Source organism: Crinia signifera, chromosome 6 (genome assembly GCF_055691185.1).
Source record: "Crinia signifera chromosome 6, ASM5569118v1, whole genome shotgun sequence".
NCBI lineage: Eukaryota > Metazoa > Chordata > Amphibia > Anura > Myobatrachidae > Crinia > Crinia signifera.
Genome location: NC_139222.1, coordinates 4,851,460 through 4,869,785, shown reverse-complemented (window position 1 = coordinate 4,869,785; position 18,326 = coordinate 4,851,460). Strand labels below are relative to the sequence as shown.

Below are 18,326 nucleotides of genomic sequence, written 5' to 3'. Positions count from 1 at the left end.
CGGGAGTAATCCCGATAGTAGTGTTCATTCTAGCACCCGCCATCTTTGAAAACCCATGCAGTTCCTGTTCCCTGCCTGGGGTGTCGCTGTCTGTTGTAGTGATTCTAGCACAGTGTGGTCTGTATATCAGCACTGATATGCAAACCAGACCTGTGCTAGAAACACCACAGCAGACAGCGACACCCCAGGCAGGGAACAGGAACTGCATGGGTTTTCAAAGATGGCGGGTGCTAGAATGAACACTACGATAGAGTTGAAATGCCGCGGCATAGCTCCCAGGATTTTGGCCCTGGACCCTTTCACACCAGCAATAGACACGGGTTGATCCCAGAGCCGACCGAGGAAAAAAAGCCGGTGTAAATAGAGTATTATAAGGGCAGGTGGCTCCTGATGTATGAGATACACCAGAGTGTGTGCGGAAAGGAGACTGGTCAGATCCCTGGGCTGGTAACACACAGTGACATGATGTGAGGGGAGAGCAGGAGTATAAAAGGGGCTGATGGCACCTGATGTATGAGATACACCAGAGAGTGCGGGGAGGAAACTGGTGAGATCTCTGGGCTGGTAACACACAGCGACATGATGTGAGGGGGAGAGCAGGAGTATAATAGGGGCTGATGGCTCCTGATGTATGAGATACACCAGAGAGTGCGGGGAGGAGACTGGTCAGATCTCTGGGCTGGTAACACAGTGACATGATGTGATGGGGAGAGCAGGAGTATAATAGGGACTGATGGTTCCTGATGTATGAGATACACCAGATAGTGCGGGGAGGAGACTGGTCAGATCTCTGGGCTGGTAACACAGAGAGACATGATGTGAGGGGGTGAGCAGGAGTATAATAGGGACTGATGGCTCCTGATACACCAGGGAGTGCGGGGAGGAGACTGGTCAGATCTCTGGGCTGGTAACACACAGTGACATGATGTGAGGGAGAGAGCAGGAGTATAATAGGGGCTGATGGTTCCCGATGTATGAGATACACCAGAGAGTGCGGGTAGGAGACTGGTCAGATCTCTGGGCTGGTAACACACAGTGACATGATTTGAGGGGGAGAGCAGAAGTATAATAGGGGCTGATGGCTGCTAATGTATGAGATACACCAGAGAGTGCAGGGAGGAGACTGGTCAGATCTCTGGGCTGGTAACACACAGTGACATGATGTGAAGGGGAGAGCAGGAGTATAATAGGGGCTGATGGTTCCTGATGTATGAGATACACCAGAGAGTGCGGGGAGAAGACTGCTCAGATCTCTGGGCTGGTAACACACAGTGACATGATGTGAGGGGGAGAGCAGGAGTATAATAGGGGCTGATGGTTCCTGATGTATGAGATACACCAGAGAGTGCGGGGAGGAGACTGGACAGATCTCTGGGGTGGTAGCACACAGTGACATGATGTGAGGGGGAGAGCAGGAGTATAATAGGGGCTGATGGTTCCTGATGTATGAGATACACCAGAGAGTGTGGGGAGGAGACTGGTCAGATCTCTGGGCTGGTAACACACAGTGACATGATGTGAGGGGGAGAGCAGGAGTATAATAGGGGCTGATGGCTCCTGATGTATGAGATACACCAGAGAGTGCGGGGAGGAGACTGGTCAGATCTCTGGCTGGTAACACACAGTAACATGATGTGAGGGGAGAGCATGAGTATAATAGGGGCTGATGGCTGCTGATGTATGAGATACACCGGAGAGTGTGGGGAGGAGACTGGTCAGATCTCTGGGCTGGTAGCACACAGTGACATGATGTGAGGGGGAGAGCAGGAGTATAATAGGGGCTGATGGCTCCTGATGTATGAGATACACCAGAGAGTGCGGGGAGGAGACTGGTCAGATCTCTGGGCTGGTAACACACAGCGACATGATGTGAGGGGGAGAGCAGGAGTATAATAGGGGCTGATGGCACCTGATGTATGAGATACACCAGACAGTGCGGGGAGGAGACTGGTCAGATCACTGGGCTGGTAACACACAGTGACATGATGTGATGGGGAGAGCAGGAGTATAATAGGGACTGATGGTTCCTGATGTATGAGATACACCAGATAGTGCGGGGAGGAGACTGGTCAGATCTCTGGGCTGGTAACACACAGTGACATGATGTAAGGGAAGAGCAGGAGTATAATAGGGGCTGATGGCTGCTGATGTATGAGATACACCGGAGAGTGTGGGGAGGAGACTGGTCAGATCTCTGGGCTGGTAGCACACAGTGACATGATGTGAGGGGGAGAGCAGGAGTATAATAGGGGCTGATGGCTCCTGATGTATGAGATACACCAGAGAGTGCGGGGAGGAGATTGGTCAGATCTCTGGGCTGGTAACACACAGTGACATGATGTGAGGGGGAGAGCAGGAGTATAATAGGGGCTGATGGCACCTGATGTATGAGATACACCAGAGAGTGCGGGGAGGAGACTGGTCAGATCACTGGGCTGGTAACACACAGTGACATGATGTGATGGGGAGAGCAGGAGTATAATAGGGACTGATGGTTCCTGATGTATGAGATACACCAGATAGTGCGGGGAGGAGACTGGTCAGATCTCTGGGCTGGTAACACACAGTGACATGATGTGAGGGAGAGAGCAGGAGTATAATAGGGGCTGATGGTTCCCGATGTATGAGATACACCAGAGAGTGCGGGTAGGAGACTGGTCAGATCTCTGAGCTGGTAACACACAGTGACATGATGTGAGGGGGAGAGCAGGAGTATAATAGGGGCTGATGGCTGCTGATGTATGAGATACACCAGAGAGTGCAGGGAGGAGACTGGTCAGATCTCTGGGCTGGTAACACACAGTGACATGATGTGAGGGGGAGAGCAGAAGTATAATAGGGGCTGATGGCTGCTGATGTATGAGATACACCAGAGAGTGCAGGGAGGAGACTGGTCAGATCTCTGGGCTGGTAACACACAGTGACATGATGTGAGGGGAGAGCAGGAGTATAATAGGGGCTGATGGCTGCTGATGTATGAGATACACCAGAGAGTGCAGGGAGGAGACTGGTCAGATCTCTGGGCTGGTAACACACAGTGACATGATGTGAGGGGAGAGCAGGAGTATAATAGGGGCTGATGGCTGCTGATGTATGAGATACACCAGAGAGTGCAGGGAGGAGACTGGTCAGATCTCTGGGCTGGTAACACACAGTGACATGATGTGAAGGGGAGAGCAGGAGTATAATAGGGGCTGATGGTTCCTGATGTATGAGATACACCAGAGAGTGCGGGGAGAAGACTGCTCAGATCTCTGGGCTGGTAACACACAGTAACATGATGTGAGGGGAGAGCATGAGTATAATAGGGGCTGATGGCTGCTGATGTATGAGATACACCGGAGAGTGTGGGGAGGAGACTCGTCAGATCTCTGGGCTGGTAGCACACAGTGACATGATGTGAGGGGGAGAGCAGGAGTATAATAGGGGGCTGATGGCTCCTGATGTATGAGATACACCAGAGATTGCGGAGAGGAGACTGGTCAGATCTCTGGGCTGGTAACACACAGTGACATGATGTGAGGGGAGAGCAGGAGTATAATAGGGGCTGATGGCTCCTGATGTATGAGATACACCAGAGAGTGCGGGGAGGAGACTGGTCAGATCTCTGGGCTGGTAACACAGTGACATGATGTGAGGGGGAGAGCAGGAGTATAATAGGGGCTGATGGCTCCTGATGTATGAGATACACCAGAGAGTGCAGGGAGGAGACTGGTCAGATCTCTGGGCTGGTAACACACAGTGACATGATGTGAGGGGGAGAGCAGGAGTATAATAGGGGCTGATGGCTCCTGATGTATGAGATACACCAGAGAGTGCGGGGAGGAGACGGGTCAGATCTCTGGGCTGGTAACACACAGTGACATGATGTGAGGGGGAGAGCAGGGGTATAATAGGGGCTGATGGCTCCTGATGTAAGAGATACACCAGAGAGTGCGGGGAGGAGACTGGTCAGATCTCTGGGCTGGTAACATACAGTGACATGATGTGAGGGGGAGAGCAGGAGTATAATAGGGGCTGATGGTTCCTGATGTATGAGATACACCAGAGAGTGCGGGGAGGAGACTGGACAGATCTCTGGGGTGGTAGCACACAGTGACATGATGTGAGGGGGAGAGCAGGAGTATAATAGGGGCTGATGGTTCCTGATGTATGAGATACACCAGAGAGTGTGGGGAGGAGACTGGTCAGATCTCTGGGCTGGTAACACACAGTGACATGATGTGAGGGGGAGAGCAGGAGTATAATAGGGGCTGATGGCTCTTGATGTATGAGATACACCAGAGAGTGCGGGGAGGAGACTGGTCAGATCTCTGGCTGGTAACACACAGTAACATGATGTGAGGGGAGAGCATGAGTATAATAGGGGCTGATGGCTGCTGATGTATGAGATACACCGGAGAGTGTGGGGAGGAGACTGGTCAGATCTCTGGGCTGGTAAAACACAGTGACATGATGTGAGGGGGAGAGCAGGAGTATAATAGGGGCTGATGGTTCCTGATGTATGAGATACACCAGAGAGTGTGGGGAGGAGACTGGTCAGATCTCTGGGCTGGTAACACACAGTGACATGATGTGAGGGGGAGAGCAGGAGTATAATAGGGGCTGATGGCTCCTGATGTATGAGATACACCAGAGAGTGCGGGGAGGAGACGGGTCAGATCTCTGGGCTGGTAACACACAGTGACATGATGTGAGGGGGAGAGCAGGGGTATAATAGGGGCTGATGGCTCCTGATGTAAGAGATACACCAGAGAGTGCGGGGAGGAGACTGGTCAGATCTCTGGGCTGGTAACATACAGTGACATGATGTGAGGGGGAGAGCAGGAGTATAATAGGGGCTGATGGTTCCTGATGTATGAGATACACCAGAGAGTGCGGGGAGGAGACTGGACAGATCTCTGGGGTGGTAGCACACAGTGACATGATGTGAGGGGGAGAGCAGGAGTATAATAGGGGCTGATGGTTCCTGATGTATGAGATACACCAGAGAGTGTGGGGAGGAGACTGGTCAGATCTCTGGGCTGGTAACACACAGTGACATGATGTGAGGGGGAGAGCAGGAGTATAATAGGGGCTGATGGCTCTTGATGTATGAGATACACCAGAGAGTGCGGGGAGGAGACTGGTCAGATCTCTGGCTGGTAACACACAGTAACATGATGTGAGGGGAGAGCATGAGTATAATAGGGGCTGATGGCTGCTGATGTATGAGATACACCGGAGAGTGTGGGGAGGAGACTGGTCAGATCTCTGGGCTGGTAGCACACAGTGACATGATGTGAGGGGGAGAGCAGGAGTATAATAGGGGCTGATGGCTCCTGATGTATGAGATACACCAGAGAGTGCGGGGAGGAGACTGGTCAGATCTCTGGGCTGGTAACACACAGCGACATGATGTGAGGGGGAGAGCAGGAGTATAATAGGGGCTGATGGCACCTGATGTATGAGATACACCAGACAGTGCGGGGAGGAGACTGGTCAGATCACTGGGCTGGTAACACACAGTGACATGATGTGATGGGGAGAGCAGGAGTATAATAGGGACTGATGGTTCCTGATGTATGAGATACACCAGATAGTGCGGGGAGGAGACTGGTCAGATCTCTGGGCTGGTAACACACAGTGACATGATGTGAGGGAAGAGCAGGAGTATAATAGGGGCTGATGGCTGCTGATGTATGAGATACACCGGAGAGTGTGGGGAGGAGACTGGTCAGATCTCTGGGCTGGTAGCACACAGTGACATGATGTGAGGGGGAGAGCAGGAGTATAATAGGGGCTGATGGCTCCTGATGTATGAGATACACCAGAGAGTGCGGGGAGGAGATTGGTCAGATCTCTGGGCTGGTAACACACAGCGACATGATGTGAGGGGGAGAGCAGGAGTATAATAGGGGCTGATGGCACCTGATGTATGAGATACACCAGAGAGTGCGGGGAGGAGACTGGTCAGATCACTGGGCTGGTAACACACAGTGACATGATGTGATGGGGAGAGCAGGAGTATAATAGGGACTGATGGTTCCTGATGTATGAGATACACCAGATAGTGCGGGGAGGAGACTGGTCAGATCTCTGGGCTGGTAACACACAGTGACATGATGTGAGGGAGAGAGCAGGAGTATAATAGGGGCTGATGGTTCCCGATGTATGAGATACACCAGAGAGTGCGGGTAGGAGACTGGTCAGATCTCTGGGCTGGTAACACACAGTGACATGATGTGAGGGGGAGAGCAGGAGTATAATAGGGGCTGATGGCTGCTGATGTATGAGATACACCAGAGAGTGCAGGGAGGAGACTGGTCAGATCTCTGGGCTGGTAACACACAGTGACATGATGTGAGGGGGAGAGCAGGAGTATAATAGGGGCTGATGGCTGCTGATGTATGAGATACACCAGAGAGTGCGGGGAGAAGACTGCTCAGATCTCTGGGCTGGTAACACACAGTAACATGATGTGAGGGGAGAGCATGAGTATAATAGGGGCTGATGGCTGCTGATGTATGAGATACACCGGAGAGTGTGGGGAGGAGACTGGTCAGATCTCTGGGCTGGTAGCACACAGTGACATGATGTGAGGGGGAGAGCAGGAGTATAATAGGGGGCTGATGGCTCCTGATGTATGAGATACACCAGAGATTGCGGAGAGGAGACTGGTCAGATCTCTGGGCTGGTAACACACAGTGACATGATGTGAGGGGAGAGCAGGAGTATAATAGGGGCTGATGGCTCCTGATGTATGAGATACACCAGAGAGTGCGGGGAGGAGACTGGTCAGATCTCTGGGCTGGTAACACAGTGACATGATGTGAGGGGGAGAGCAGGAGTATAATAGGGGCTGATGGCTCCTGATGTATGAGATACACCAGAGAGTGCAGGGAGGAGACTGGTCAGATCTCTGGGCTGGTAACACACAGTGACATGATGTGAGGGGGAGAGCAGGAGTATAATAGGGGCTGATGGCTCCTGATGTATGAGATACACCAGAGAGTGCGGGGAGGAGACGGGTCAGATCTCTGGGCTGGTAACACACAGTGACATGATGTGAGGGGGAGAGCAGGGGTATAATAGGGGCTGATGGCTCCTGATGTAAGAGATACACCAGAGAGTGCGGGGAGGAGACTGGTCAGATCTCTGGGCTGGTAACATACAGTGACATGATGTGAGGGGGAGAGCAGGAGTATAATAGGGGCTGATGGTTCCTGATGTATGAGATACACCAGAGAGTGCGGGGAGGAGACTGGACAGATCTCTGGGGTGGTAGCACACAGTGACATGATGTGAGGGGGAGAGCAGGAGTATAATAGGGGCTGATGGTTCCTGATGTATGAGATACACCAGAGAGTGTGGGGAGGAGACTGGTCAGATCTCTGGGCTGGTAACACACAGTGACATGATGTGAGGGGGAGAGCAGGAGTATAATAGGGGCTGATGGCTCCTGATGTATGAGATACACCAGAGAGTGCGGGGAGGAGACTGGTCAGATCTCTGGCTGGTAACACACAGTAACATGATGTGAGGGGAGAGCATGAGTATAATAGGGGCTGATGGCTGCTGATGTATGAGATACACCGGAGAGTGTGGGGAGGAGACTGGTCAGATCTCTGGGCTGGTAGCACACAGTAACATGATGTGAGGGGAGAGCATGAGTATAATAGGGGCTGATGGCTGCTGATGTATGAGATACACCGGAGAGTGTGGGGAGGAGACTGGTCAGATCTCTGGGCTGGTAGCACACAGTGACATGATGTGAGGGGGAGAGCAGGAGTATAATAGGGGCTGATGGCTCCTGATGTATGAGATACACCAGAGAGTGCGGGGAGGAGACTGGTCAGATCTCTGGGCTGGTAACACACAGCGACATGATGTGAGGGGGAGAGCAGGAGTATAATAGGGGCTGATGGCACCTGATGTATGAGATACACCAGACAGTGCGGGGAGGAGACTGGTCAGATCACTGGGCTGGTAACACACAGTGACATGATGTGAGGGAAGAGCAGGAGTATAATAGGGGCTGATGGCTGCTGATGTATGAGATACACCGGAGAGTGTGGGGAGGAGACTGGTCAGATCTCTGGGCTGGTAGCACACAGTGACATGATGTGAGGGGGAGAGCAGGAGTATAATAGGGGCTGATGGCTCCTGATGTATGAGATACACCAGAGAGTGCGGGGAGGAGATTGGTCAGATCTCTGGGCTGGTAACACACAGCGACATGATGTGAGGGGGAGAGCAGGAGTATAATAGGGGCTGATGGCACCTGATGTATGAGATACACCAGAGAGTGCGGGGAGGAGACTGGTCAGATCACTGGGCTGGTAACACACAGTGACATGATGTGATGGGGAGAGCAGGAGTATAATAGGGACTGATGGTTCCTGATGTATGAGATACACCAGATAGTGCGGGGAGGAGACTGGTCAGATCTCTGGGCTGGTAACACACAGTGACATGATGTGAGGGAGAGAGCAGGAGTATAATAGGTGCTGATGTCTCCTGATGTATGAGATACACCAGAGAGTGTGGGGAGGAGACTGGTCAGATCTCTGGGCTGGTAACACACAGTGGCATGATGTGAGGGAAGAGCAGGAGTATAATAGGGGCTGATGGTTCCTGATGTATGAGATACACCAGAGAGTGCGGGGAGGAGACTGGTCAGATCTCTGGGCTGGTAACACACAGTGACATGATGTGAGGGGGAGAGCAGGAGTATAATAGGGGCTGATGGTTCCCGATGTATGAGATACACCAGAGAGTGCGGGTAGGAGACTGGTCAGATCTCTGGGCTGGTAACACACAGTGACATGATGTGAGGGGGAGAGCAGGAGTATAATAGGGGCTGATGGCTGCTGATGTATGAGATACACCAGAGAGTGCAGGGAGGAGACTGGTCAGATCTCTGGGCTGGTAACACACAGTGACATGATGTGAGGGGGAGAGCAGGAGTATAATAGGGGCTGATGGCTGCTGATGTATGAGATACACCAGAGAGTGCAGGGAGGAGACTGGTCAGATCTCTGGGCTGGTAACACACAGTGACATGATGTGAGGGGAGAGCAGGAGTATAATAGGGGCTGATGGCTGCTGATGTATGAGATACACCAGAGAGTGCAGGGAGGAGACTGGTCAGATCTCTGGGCTGGTAACACACAGTGACATGATGTGAAGGGGAGAGCAGGAGTATAATAGGGGCTGATGGTTCCTGATGTATGAGATACACCAGAGAGTGCGGGGAGAAGACTGCTCAGATCTCTGGGCTGGTAACACACAGTAACATGATGTGAGGGGAGAGCATGAGTATAATAGGGGCTGATGGCTGCTGATGTATGAGATACACCGGAGAGTGTGGGGAGGAGACTGGTCAGATCTCTGGGCTGGTAGCACACAGTGACATGATGTGAGGGGGAGAGCAGGAGTATAATAGGGGGCTGATGGCTCCTGATGTATGAGATACACCAGAGATTGCGGAGAGGAGACTGGTCAAATCTCTGGGCTGGTAACACACAGTGACATGATGTGAGGGGAGAGCAGGAGTATAATAGGGGCTGATGGCTCCTGATGTATGAGATACACCAGAGAGTGCGGGGAGGAGACTGGTCAGATCTCTGGGCTGGTAACACAGTGACATGATGTGAGGGGGAGAGCAGGAGTATAATAGGGGCTGATGGCTCCTGATGTATGAGATACACCAGAGAGTGCAGGGAGGAGACTGGTCAGATCTCTGGGCTGGTAACACACAGTGACATGATGTGAGGGGGAGAGCAGGAGTATAATAGGGGCTGATGGCTCCTGATGTATGAGATACACCAGAGAGTGCGGGGAGGAGACGGGTCAGATCTCTGGGCTGGTAACACACAGTGACATGATGTGAGGGGGAGAGCAGGGGTATAATAGGGGCTGATGGCTCCTGATGTAAGAGATACACCAGAGAGTGCGGGGAGGAGACTGGTCAGATCTCTGGGCTGGTAACATACAGTGACATGATGTGAGGGGGAGAGCAGGAGTATAATAGGGGCTGATGGCTCCTGATGCATGAGATACATAGAATATACTTACAGAGGGCGGTGTAGGATATTTTGTAGTGACGGAGCAAGGAAAATATGTGACTCTTTCCTATAATAAACATGTATAACTTACTTGTGCTGATATCTGTAGGGATTTCCTCCTCCTTAAACTGCTGATCGACCCTTAAATAAGTCTCCTCTTCTCCGTCTGTATCTTCGACCTTTATTTTAGTCACATAAGTCTCTTCTCCATCTGTATCTTCTATCTTTACCTGAATTATGTCTTCCTTATTAACACACAAAGCAAAGTAACACATTAATCATTGATTTTATACATTATAAAAAGGGGATTTTTGAAAGAACTTACCGTTCGAATCCCTGGTGACACAGCTAACCATGGGATGTAGGAGGGTCTGCAGGAGCAAGGCACCTATGCTGACTTATTTGAGAGGCAGGCTCCTCCCTTCTGCATCCCAGAATTCCTCAGTTCAACTTCTAAAGCACACTAGGATACATTACTCAGTACAACTCCTGAACATTTTATTATGCACAATCAACATAACCAAATAACATCACAATACATGAACGGTATAACCACTCACTGAGCGTAAGGGAGGGATCGCTGTGTCACCAGGATGGACCCAGAGAAAGGGATTTGAAGGGTAAGTTCTTACAAAAATCCCCTTTTCTCTGTCGTCCATCCTGGTGACACAGCACAACCATGGGACGTTTGAGAGCCGGTCCTTTGGGAGTGTACGCTCAGGCTTACAGTTCTCATAACTGCTCGCCCAAATGATGCGTTCTCCGACGCAAACTCATGGAACCTTGGTAAGGGTATGAACAGAGGACCAGGTGGCAGCCCTGCACAACTGCTCCGCTGTAGCCCCATGGCGCACCACCTAAGAGGAAGCAACTGACCTGGTGGTATGGGCACTTATCCGTGAAGGAATTGGTCTGCCTACCTTAGTGTAAGCCATGGGTTCCCAAACTTTTTGAATCATGGCACCCAAAGCACCAGAAAATTTTTCCCGGCACCCCTAGGCTAAAGGTTTATCATTAAGAAAGTCAGAAAGTAATATTAAGTGAAATAAATTGTGTTTAGAACACATCCTTAGGATCAGTTATGTGGTAATGGACAGGGTTCACTACTGTCTGTCCCCAATTTGACTATTATATTGGACATAAATAACTTGAATTGGTCCTGAATCACCAACCCAAGGCACCCCAGCAAGTCCCCCAAGGCACACCAGGGTGCCACGGCACACAGTTTGGGAACCACTGGTGTAAGCAAAAGGCAATCACTTACTGTAACGATCTAGCAATGGTCTGCTTAGAAGCAGGCCGACACTCTCTTATGTACGTCATATAGCACTAGTAACAAATCAGTTTTGCAAAAATCCTTTACTCCATCTACATAGATGTGCAGCGCGCGAACTACATCCAATTTCTTCAACTTGTCCCTATTTCTGGCCTCCTCTTGAGGACAAAACACTGGGAGTACAATCTCCTGGTTTAAATGGAATTCAACGCTACCTTAGATATAATCTTAGGCACTGTTCTAAATACAGCCCTGTCCTTATGGAATAGGCCCCCAATTCTGAGACTCGCCTAGCCGAGGCTATGGCTAACAGAAAAACAAGCTTCCAAGAAAGATATTTAAGATCAGCCGACCTTAAAGGCTCAAATGGAGGTTTAAGTCTCATGACTCCCTGCAAAAAGGTCTGTACTTCAGGTAAAAGGGCCACTATTTTGTGAAAGAATATGGATAAGGCCGACAGCTGTACCTTTAAAGGACTGCAGGCTAAGCCCAGCTGAAAACCCATCCTGGAGGAACTCCAAGAGTCTAGTGACCTTGAACCTGGAGGTGTTTGTCTTCTGACGTTCACACCACCTGATATAAATACTCCAAACACGATGGTAATTATTAGCTGATACAGGCTGTCATAGTTTGGATAACCCCATTCAAGAAACCTTTCTTCCCTAATAAGGAGGTTTCAAAAGCTAGGCCATCAAATTGAGACAAGCTAGGTCCTTGTTTGAGTAAGTCCATCCGAAGAGGAAGAGGCTAGCAGTCCATTGACAACCTCAGTATGTCTGAATACTACGACCTCCTGGGCCAGTCCAGTGCAATCAGTATGACTTGTATCTCCTGCATCCTCACTCTCTTCGGGACTTGAGCAATCATAGGGAACGAAGGGAACACATAGGCGAGGGTGAACGCCACGGAACTGTCATGGCATCCACTGCCCACACGGTCAGATCCCACGAGCAGAACCTGGGAACCTGACAGTTGTGACTGGGCGCCATCAAGTCTATCTCTGGGAGCCCCCAGAGAGTCACTATCTCCTGAAACACCTCTTGATGTAGCGCCCACTCTCCAGCTCTGCCCTGCTGAGGAAGTCCGCTTACACCGACCAAACGCGCTGCCTCGGTGTCATCATTGACTCCTCCCTCTCTTTCACCCCCCACATTCGTGCTCTCTCACAGTCTTGCCGCTTTCACCTACGCAACATCTCACGCATCAGACCATTCCTCTCCACTGACGCGACCAAAATTCTCATTCACTCTCTTGTCATCTCCCGCCTTGACTACTGCAACATCCTTCTCTCTGGGCTACCTCTCACCCGCCTCGCACCTCTCCAATCCATTCTTAACGCTGCTGCTAGGCTCATCTTCCTCTCCCGCCGCTCTACCTCCGCCTCCCCCCTCTGTTTATCTCTTCACTGGCTCCCCATTCCTTTCCGAGTTCTCTTTAAACTCCTCACCACCACCTACAAGGCTCTCTCCTCCTCCACAGCTCCCTACCTCTCTTCACTGATCTCTATCCACACTCCCTCCCGTCCTCTTCGCTCCATCGCTGACCGCCAACTGACCTCTCACCTAATCACCTCCTCCCACTCCCGTGTCCAAGATTTCTCTCGCGCTGCCCCCCTGCACTGGAACAACCTCCCGCCACCCATCAGGCTATCTGATTCCCTTACCTCCTTCAAGCGCTCCCTCAAAACCCACTTTTTTCGACTAGCCTATCCCTCCTCCTAACCTCTTTTGATCCTCCTATCCTGCCTCCGTTCCCCTCCGTTCCTACTTATCCTATTGTATTTCGTTCGTCCACCCACCTATTTTTAGTATGTTAACTCTTATGAGCAGGGCCCTCCTTCCTCACGTACTCACCCTACCTCATTACCTCACCTGTGCTCCTGTCCTGTTCTTCCCTTCCTCTACTTCATCTTCGGTCTCCTTGACTATTTTGACACCTACTTCTGAACTGATGCTGATTTTAGTTCTAGTTCCAGCTATACCCCTATTTATACTGTATCTTTCTACACACCCTGTACGTTACCTTGTAATTTGTTTTTCTTTGTTTGCTATGTACGGCGCTGCGGACACTTTGTGGCGCCTTATAAATAAACGTACTACTACTACTACTACTACTACTACTACACCTTACGGATCCCCAGAATGAAAACAGCTGACCGAGTCGGAATGTTCACTTCTGTCCATTGAAATATCCGCGAGACTTCCTGCATAGCCATCCTGCTGCGAGTCCCACCCTGATGATTCAGGTAAGCCACAGCCGTGGCATTGTCTGACTATGCGTACGGGTGACCCCTTCAGGAGATCCTCCGCCTGCAGAAGCATCTTCCAAACTGCCCGGAGCTCCAGGATGCTGATCGGCACCTTGGATTCCTCTTTGGACCACAGACCCTGCAATCTGAGGTGTAGGACCACCGCCCCCCTGACATCGGTCGTGACGACCAGCCAATCCCACGAGCGAAGGGAACGCCCCATTTGCAGAGACTCCAGATCCGTCCACCAGCACAATTCGTTCCTTGTCTCCTGAGACAGTAACAGTTTTTCCTGCTTCATAGTTTTCGGATTCCCGACCAACAGGTAAGAATGTTCCACTGAAAGGTCCTTGAGTGAAACCTCGCAAACTGCAGAGTCTCGAAGGATGCCACCATCCTGCCTAACAGCTTCACACCCTGCCATACTGATGGATTCGGTGACTGGAGAATGAGCAGGACTAACTGGCGAATGTTCACCGCTTTGGACTCTGGCAGAAATACACGATGTAGGTGTGTGTCCAAGATCACGCCCAGAAACTGAAGCCTCGGAGTCGGTGTAAAATGAGACTTTGGGAGATTTAACAAATACCCGTGGTCTCAAAGACACTGCATTGCCGTTGTCAGATGATCCTGCAACTTCTCCGCCGACTTGAACAGGTCGTCCAAGTATGGGATAATCACTATTCCCCTTAACCGGAGAGCCGCTGCCATGACGGCATCACTTTTGTGAAGACTCTCGGTGCTGTGGCCAGGCCAAAAAAGGCAGGAACTGTAGATGAGTTTCTCCTATTGCGAAACACAGTAAAGACTGATGTTCCCTGCAGATCGGCACATGAAGATAAGCATCCTGGATGTCCACCGATGCTAGAAATTCTCCCGACTCTAAAGAGATTCCATCCGAAAGTGGTCCACCCACAGGTGACGGTTTAAAGATTTTAAATTTAGAATGGGTCTGAAAGACCCGTCTGTTTTGGGGACCAAGAAAAGAATGGACTAAAATCCCTTCTTCCTTTCCTCCTGAGGTACCGGGACCACCACTCCCTTCTCGAGAAGAGACTTTGCCGCCCCCACAAGCTTCTCGCAGTACGGGTGTTGGGAGAAATCTCTTTGGGGGAGAACCCCTGCGATTTTCCTGTAACCCTCAAAAATGATGGAGAGAACCCAAGGGTCCGGGTGGAGATGTTCCACATACCCTGAAACTGCAGGAGACGACCCCCCACTCTGATCCCACAACAGGGAGCCTCCGCCCCGTCATGGTGAGGATTTATCCTCACTCTTGGAAGGGTGTTTCTTAGCAAAGGCCCTGAAACGGGATCTCGGTGCCCTCTCCTTGCTGGAGGGAAACTTTCCTCTATTTGACGCAACCCCTCCAAAGGAGGAGCAAAAGGACGGCCTAAAGGCCCGAGACTTAGACACTGAGTGCTTAGACGTGGTGGGCAGGAAAGTGCTCTTTCCCCCCGTTGCTTGTTTTATAATGGACTCAAATTCTTTCCCAAAAAGAAGTTCTCCCTTAAAAGCCAAGACCTCTAGAGACTTCAGGGATTCCCTGTCAGCTTCCCAAGCTTTAAGCCAGAGTTCTCCTCGCGGTCACGGATGTGGCCGACACTTTTGACGCCATCTTGGTGCCTTCTTCCCCAGCCTCACAAATGTACACCTAAGCTATTACAAGGCAAAAGCCTCAGAGTCAGGCTGGAGATGATTACATAAGGCTTCAGCCCATTTCATCATAGCCTTGGATACCCACGCAGAGGCAGTAATAGGGCGTAAGGTAAAGCCCACCCCTTCACCCAGCCTTAAGACAGCCCTCAATCTTCTTGTCCACAGGGTCCTTAAATGCAGCACCCCTTGAACCGGTAAAGCCACGGATTTAGACAGCCTGGCTACAGGCGCATCCACCAGAGGAGTCTTTTCCCATAATTGTACATGCTCCTCCGGCTTTGGGTACATGTTAGCAAATCTTTTAGGCATGAGAGGCCTCTTATCAGGGGTATTCCATGCTTCTCCCAGTAAAGCTATCTTGCCCTCATCCGAGGGAAACGTAACTGTATCTCTGCACAGACCCAGTGAGCTGGTACTTTATCCTCATCTGATAGATTCAAAGTCTGCTCAACTGCCAGGATGAAATCCTCAATACCAGGGACAGAAAATTCAACTTCCGCCCTCTGGTCCCAAAAGACATCCTCAGCACATACCCTCCTCATCAGAATCTAAATTCAGCAGGGGGGTGTAGATAAAAGGTGTCTGGGAGAAGTGACCTCAGGGGACTTCGCAAGCTGTTCCATGAATGCATTCATCTTATGCACACTCTGCGCAGTGTCCTGCATCACCTGCAGTAAGGCCGGGTCCCCCTGAGATGGGGTAACAGAGCCTACAGACTGTTGAGAGTGGTAAAAAGGGCCAGGGGATTTTACACTATCATCCCTCTGCGTATTTAAAGCCTGTACTAAGGCATTCATAGATCTCCTCAAGGCAGCCGCCAACGAAGGTTCAGGCTGCTCAGACCTCTAGGCTTGAGCCCCACTGGGCAGAGACTCACTTGAGGGGCACAAGTCCCCCTGATCCATCTGTTTAATTGTTAATTTAACACCACAAATCTGCAGTTAATAACCATGGCAGGCGCTCCCTCCCCCAGAGCAGCAGCATTACACCTTTCTGTCATAATTACACAGAGTGCACAATGTCAGGCGTCTGCACAGAATAATGTAGCAGTGTACTTATCTGCCTGCGGTGCCGCAATGGATCCTCAGCGATCACCAGGGAAAGTGCTGCCCAGGAGAAACTTCCACTCTGATCTGCAGTGTAAATCCTCCTTCAGCTCCGCAGTGTGGAGAGAAATGGCACCAGAACAGAGAGCAGGAAGAGACCAAGTCTCTGCTTCAGCGGGGAAGGAAACCTTTTCCCCTTCAGTCGCTCCTACCAAGTGCTTCTTCTCACTTCCAGTGTCTCCCCTCAGACCGGGACCACTTGGAAGCATCCAGCTGTGCTGGACTCCTGTAATAGGCATCAACTCCATTTTTGGATTTCTGCCTATAAACAGGGGGGGGGGGGTCTGTCCCCCAAGATCCCCCCCTAAGCAGGGAGTCGGTTCAAGACTCACCCCGGGGCCCAGGAAACCTCTCCCTGGAGGTTACAGTGCTGAGAGGGCGGATAGCATTCTTCTGCACACAAAGAGCTGACAGGAAGCGCTGCTGTCAGTGTGCATAAACTTCCTCTGGAAGTTACACACTGTGCCTGCACTAACTAGTGACAATTAATAAAATAACAAACACCTACCGTAGCTACTCTACACAAAACGGCTGCAGCCCGCAGCCAGTCAGCATAGTACCCACTCCGGTGGGCACCTAAAATTAACTTGGGAATTCTGGGATGCAGAAGGGAGGAGCCTGCCTCTCAAATAAGTCAGTATAGGTGCCTGACTTCTGCGGACCCTCCCATCCCATGGTTAGCTGTGTCACCAGGATGGACTACAGAAAAAGTAAACATTATAATATCAGTGTATAAGACACAAAGCTTCTGTACAGATCATACAGTGACAGTCACAGTGGTATATTGGTGAATCCCACCTACCTGATCCTCCTGTGGGGTCCTGTGATTCTCCGCTGTACGATCCTGGGAATACAGAGGACGGGGACGGAGATATCTCTCTGGGGTATTCCTGTTAATGGGACCATCTGTAGGAGACACGCAGTGACTGAGTACATTGTATATTTGTGATTATCAGATGCTGGGTGTATATAGGGGACCCCCATACCTGCTCATCCTCTTACCCAGTGATGTGTGGGGTCGGTGATTCTCCATCATCGCGTCCTTGTACAGATCCCTGTGTTCCTCTATATACTCCCCCTCCTGCATGGAGAGATAGACAGTGACATCCTGACACCTTATAGGCACCTGACACACAATGATACAGTCATCACCCAGACACATCCCCCGGGGTTACTGTATAATGTCCCATTCCCAGCAGTCACCTCTCCGGTCACATCCCCCGGTGTTACTGTATAACATCCCATTTCCAGCAGTCACCTCTCCGGTCACATCCCCGGTGTTACTGTATAACGTCCCATTTCCAGCAGTCACCTCTCCGGTCACATCCCCCGGTGTTACTGTATAACGTCCCATTCCCAGCAGTCACCTCTCCGGTCACATCCCCCGGTGTTACTGTATAACGTCCCATTCCCAGCAGTCATCTGTCCGGTCACATCCCCCGGTGTTACTGTATAATGTCCCATTCCCAGCAGTCACCTCTCCGGTCACATCCCCCAGTGTTACTGTATAACGTCCCATTCCCAGCAGTCACCTATCCGGTCACATCCCCGGTGTTAATGTATAACGTCCCATTCCCAGAGGTCACCTCTCCGGTCACATCCCCCGGTGTTACTGTATAACGTCCCATTCCCAGCAGTCACCTCTCCGGTCACATCCCCCCCGGTGTTACTGTGTAACGTCCCATTCCCAGCAGTCACCTCTCCGGTCACATCCCTCGGTGTTACTGTTTAACGTCCCATTCCCAGCAGTCACCTCTCCGGTCACATCCCCCGGTTTTACTGTGTAACGTCCCATTTCCAGCACACACACACACACACACCACCTCCAGTAGCAGCGCCACATACACACATTACCCCCAGTAGCAGCGCCGCATGCACACACACACCACCGAACACACACCCAAACACACACACACACAAAATCACCCCCAGTAAAAGATGGAGCAGGAGGTAAGTAGGGCAGAAAAAGAACGTGGACAGTGGGTAGA

At 51.1% G+C, this 18,326-nt stretch overlaps 2 protein-coding genes across 5 annotated transcripts in view; one reads left to right on the top strand and one right to left on the bottom strand.

Annotated features, from left to right (window-relative positions):
* The window catches only part of LOC146009857 (uncharacterized), a 426,052-nt gene that overhangs the window by 286,932 nt on the left and 120,794 nt on the right, over positions 1–18,326 (top strand). The gene's annotated exons all lie outside the window — the stretch shown is intronic.
* Positions 1–18,326, bottom strand: part of LOC146007356 (uncharacterized) — an 83,342-nt gene that overhangs the window by 62,243 nt on the left and 2,773 nt on the right. The window contains exons 2-4 of the mRNA XM_083145705.1: positions 17,341–17,419; positions 17,141–17,244; positions 10,141–10,294 (exon numbers count right to left, since the gene is read on the bottom strand). Coding sequence (XP_083001831.1) covers positions 10,141–10,294; positions 17,141–17,244; positions 17,341–17,374 — 292 coding nt within the window. The 5' untranslated portion in view covers positions 17,375–17,419. The remainder of the gene's footprint in view (positions 1–10,140; positions 10,295–17,140; positions 17,245–17,340; positions 17,420–18,326) is intronic.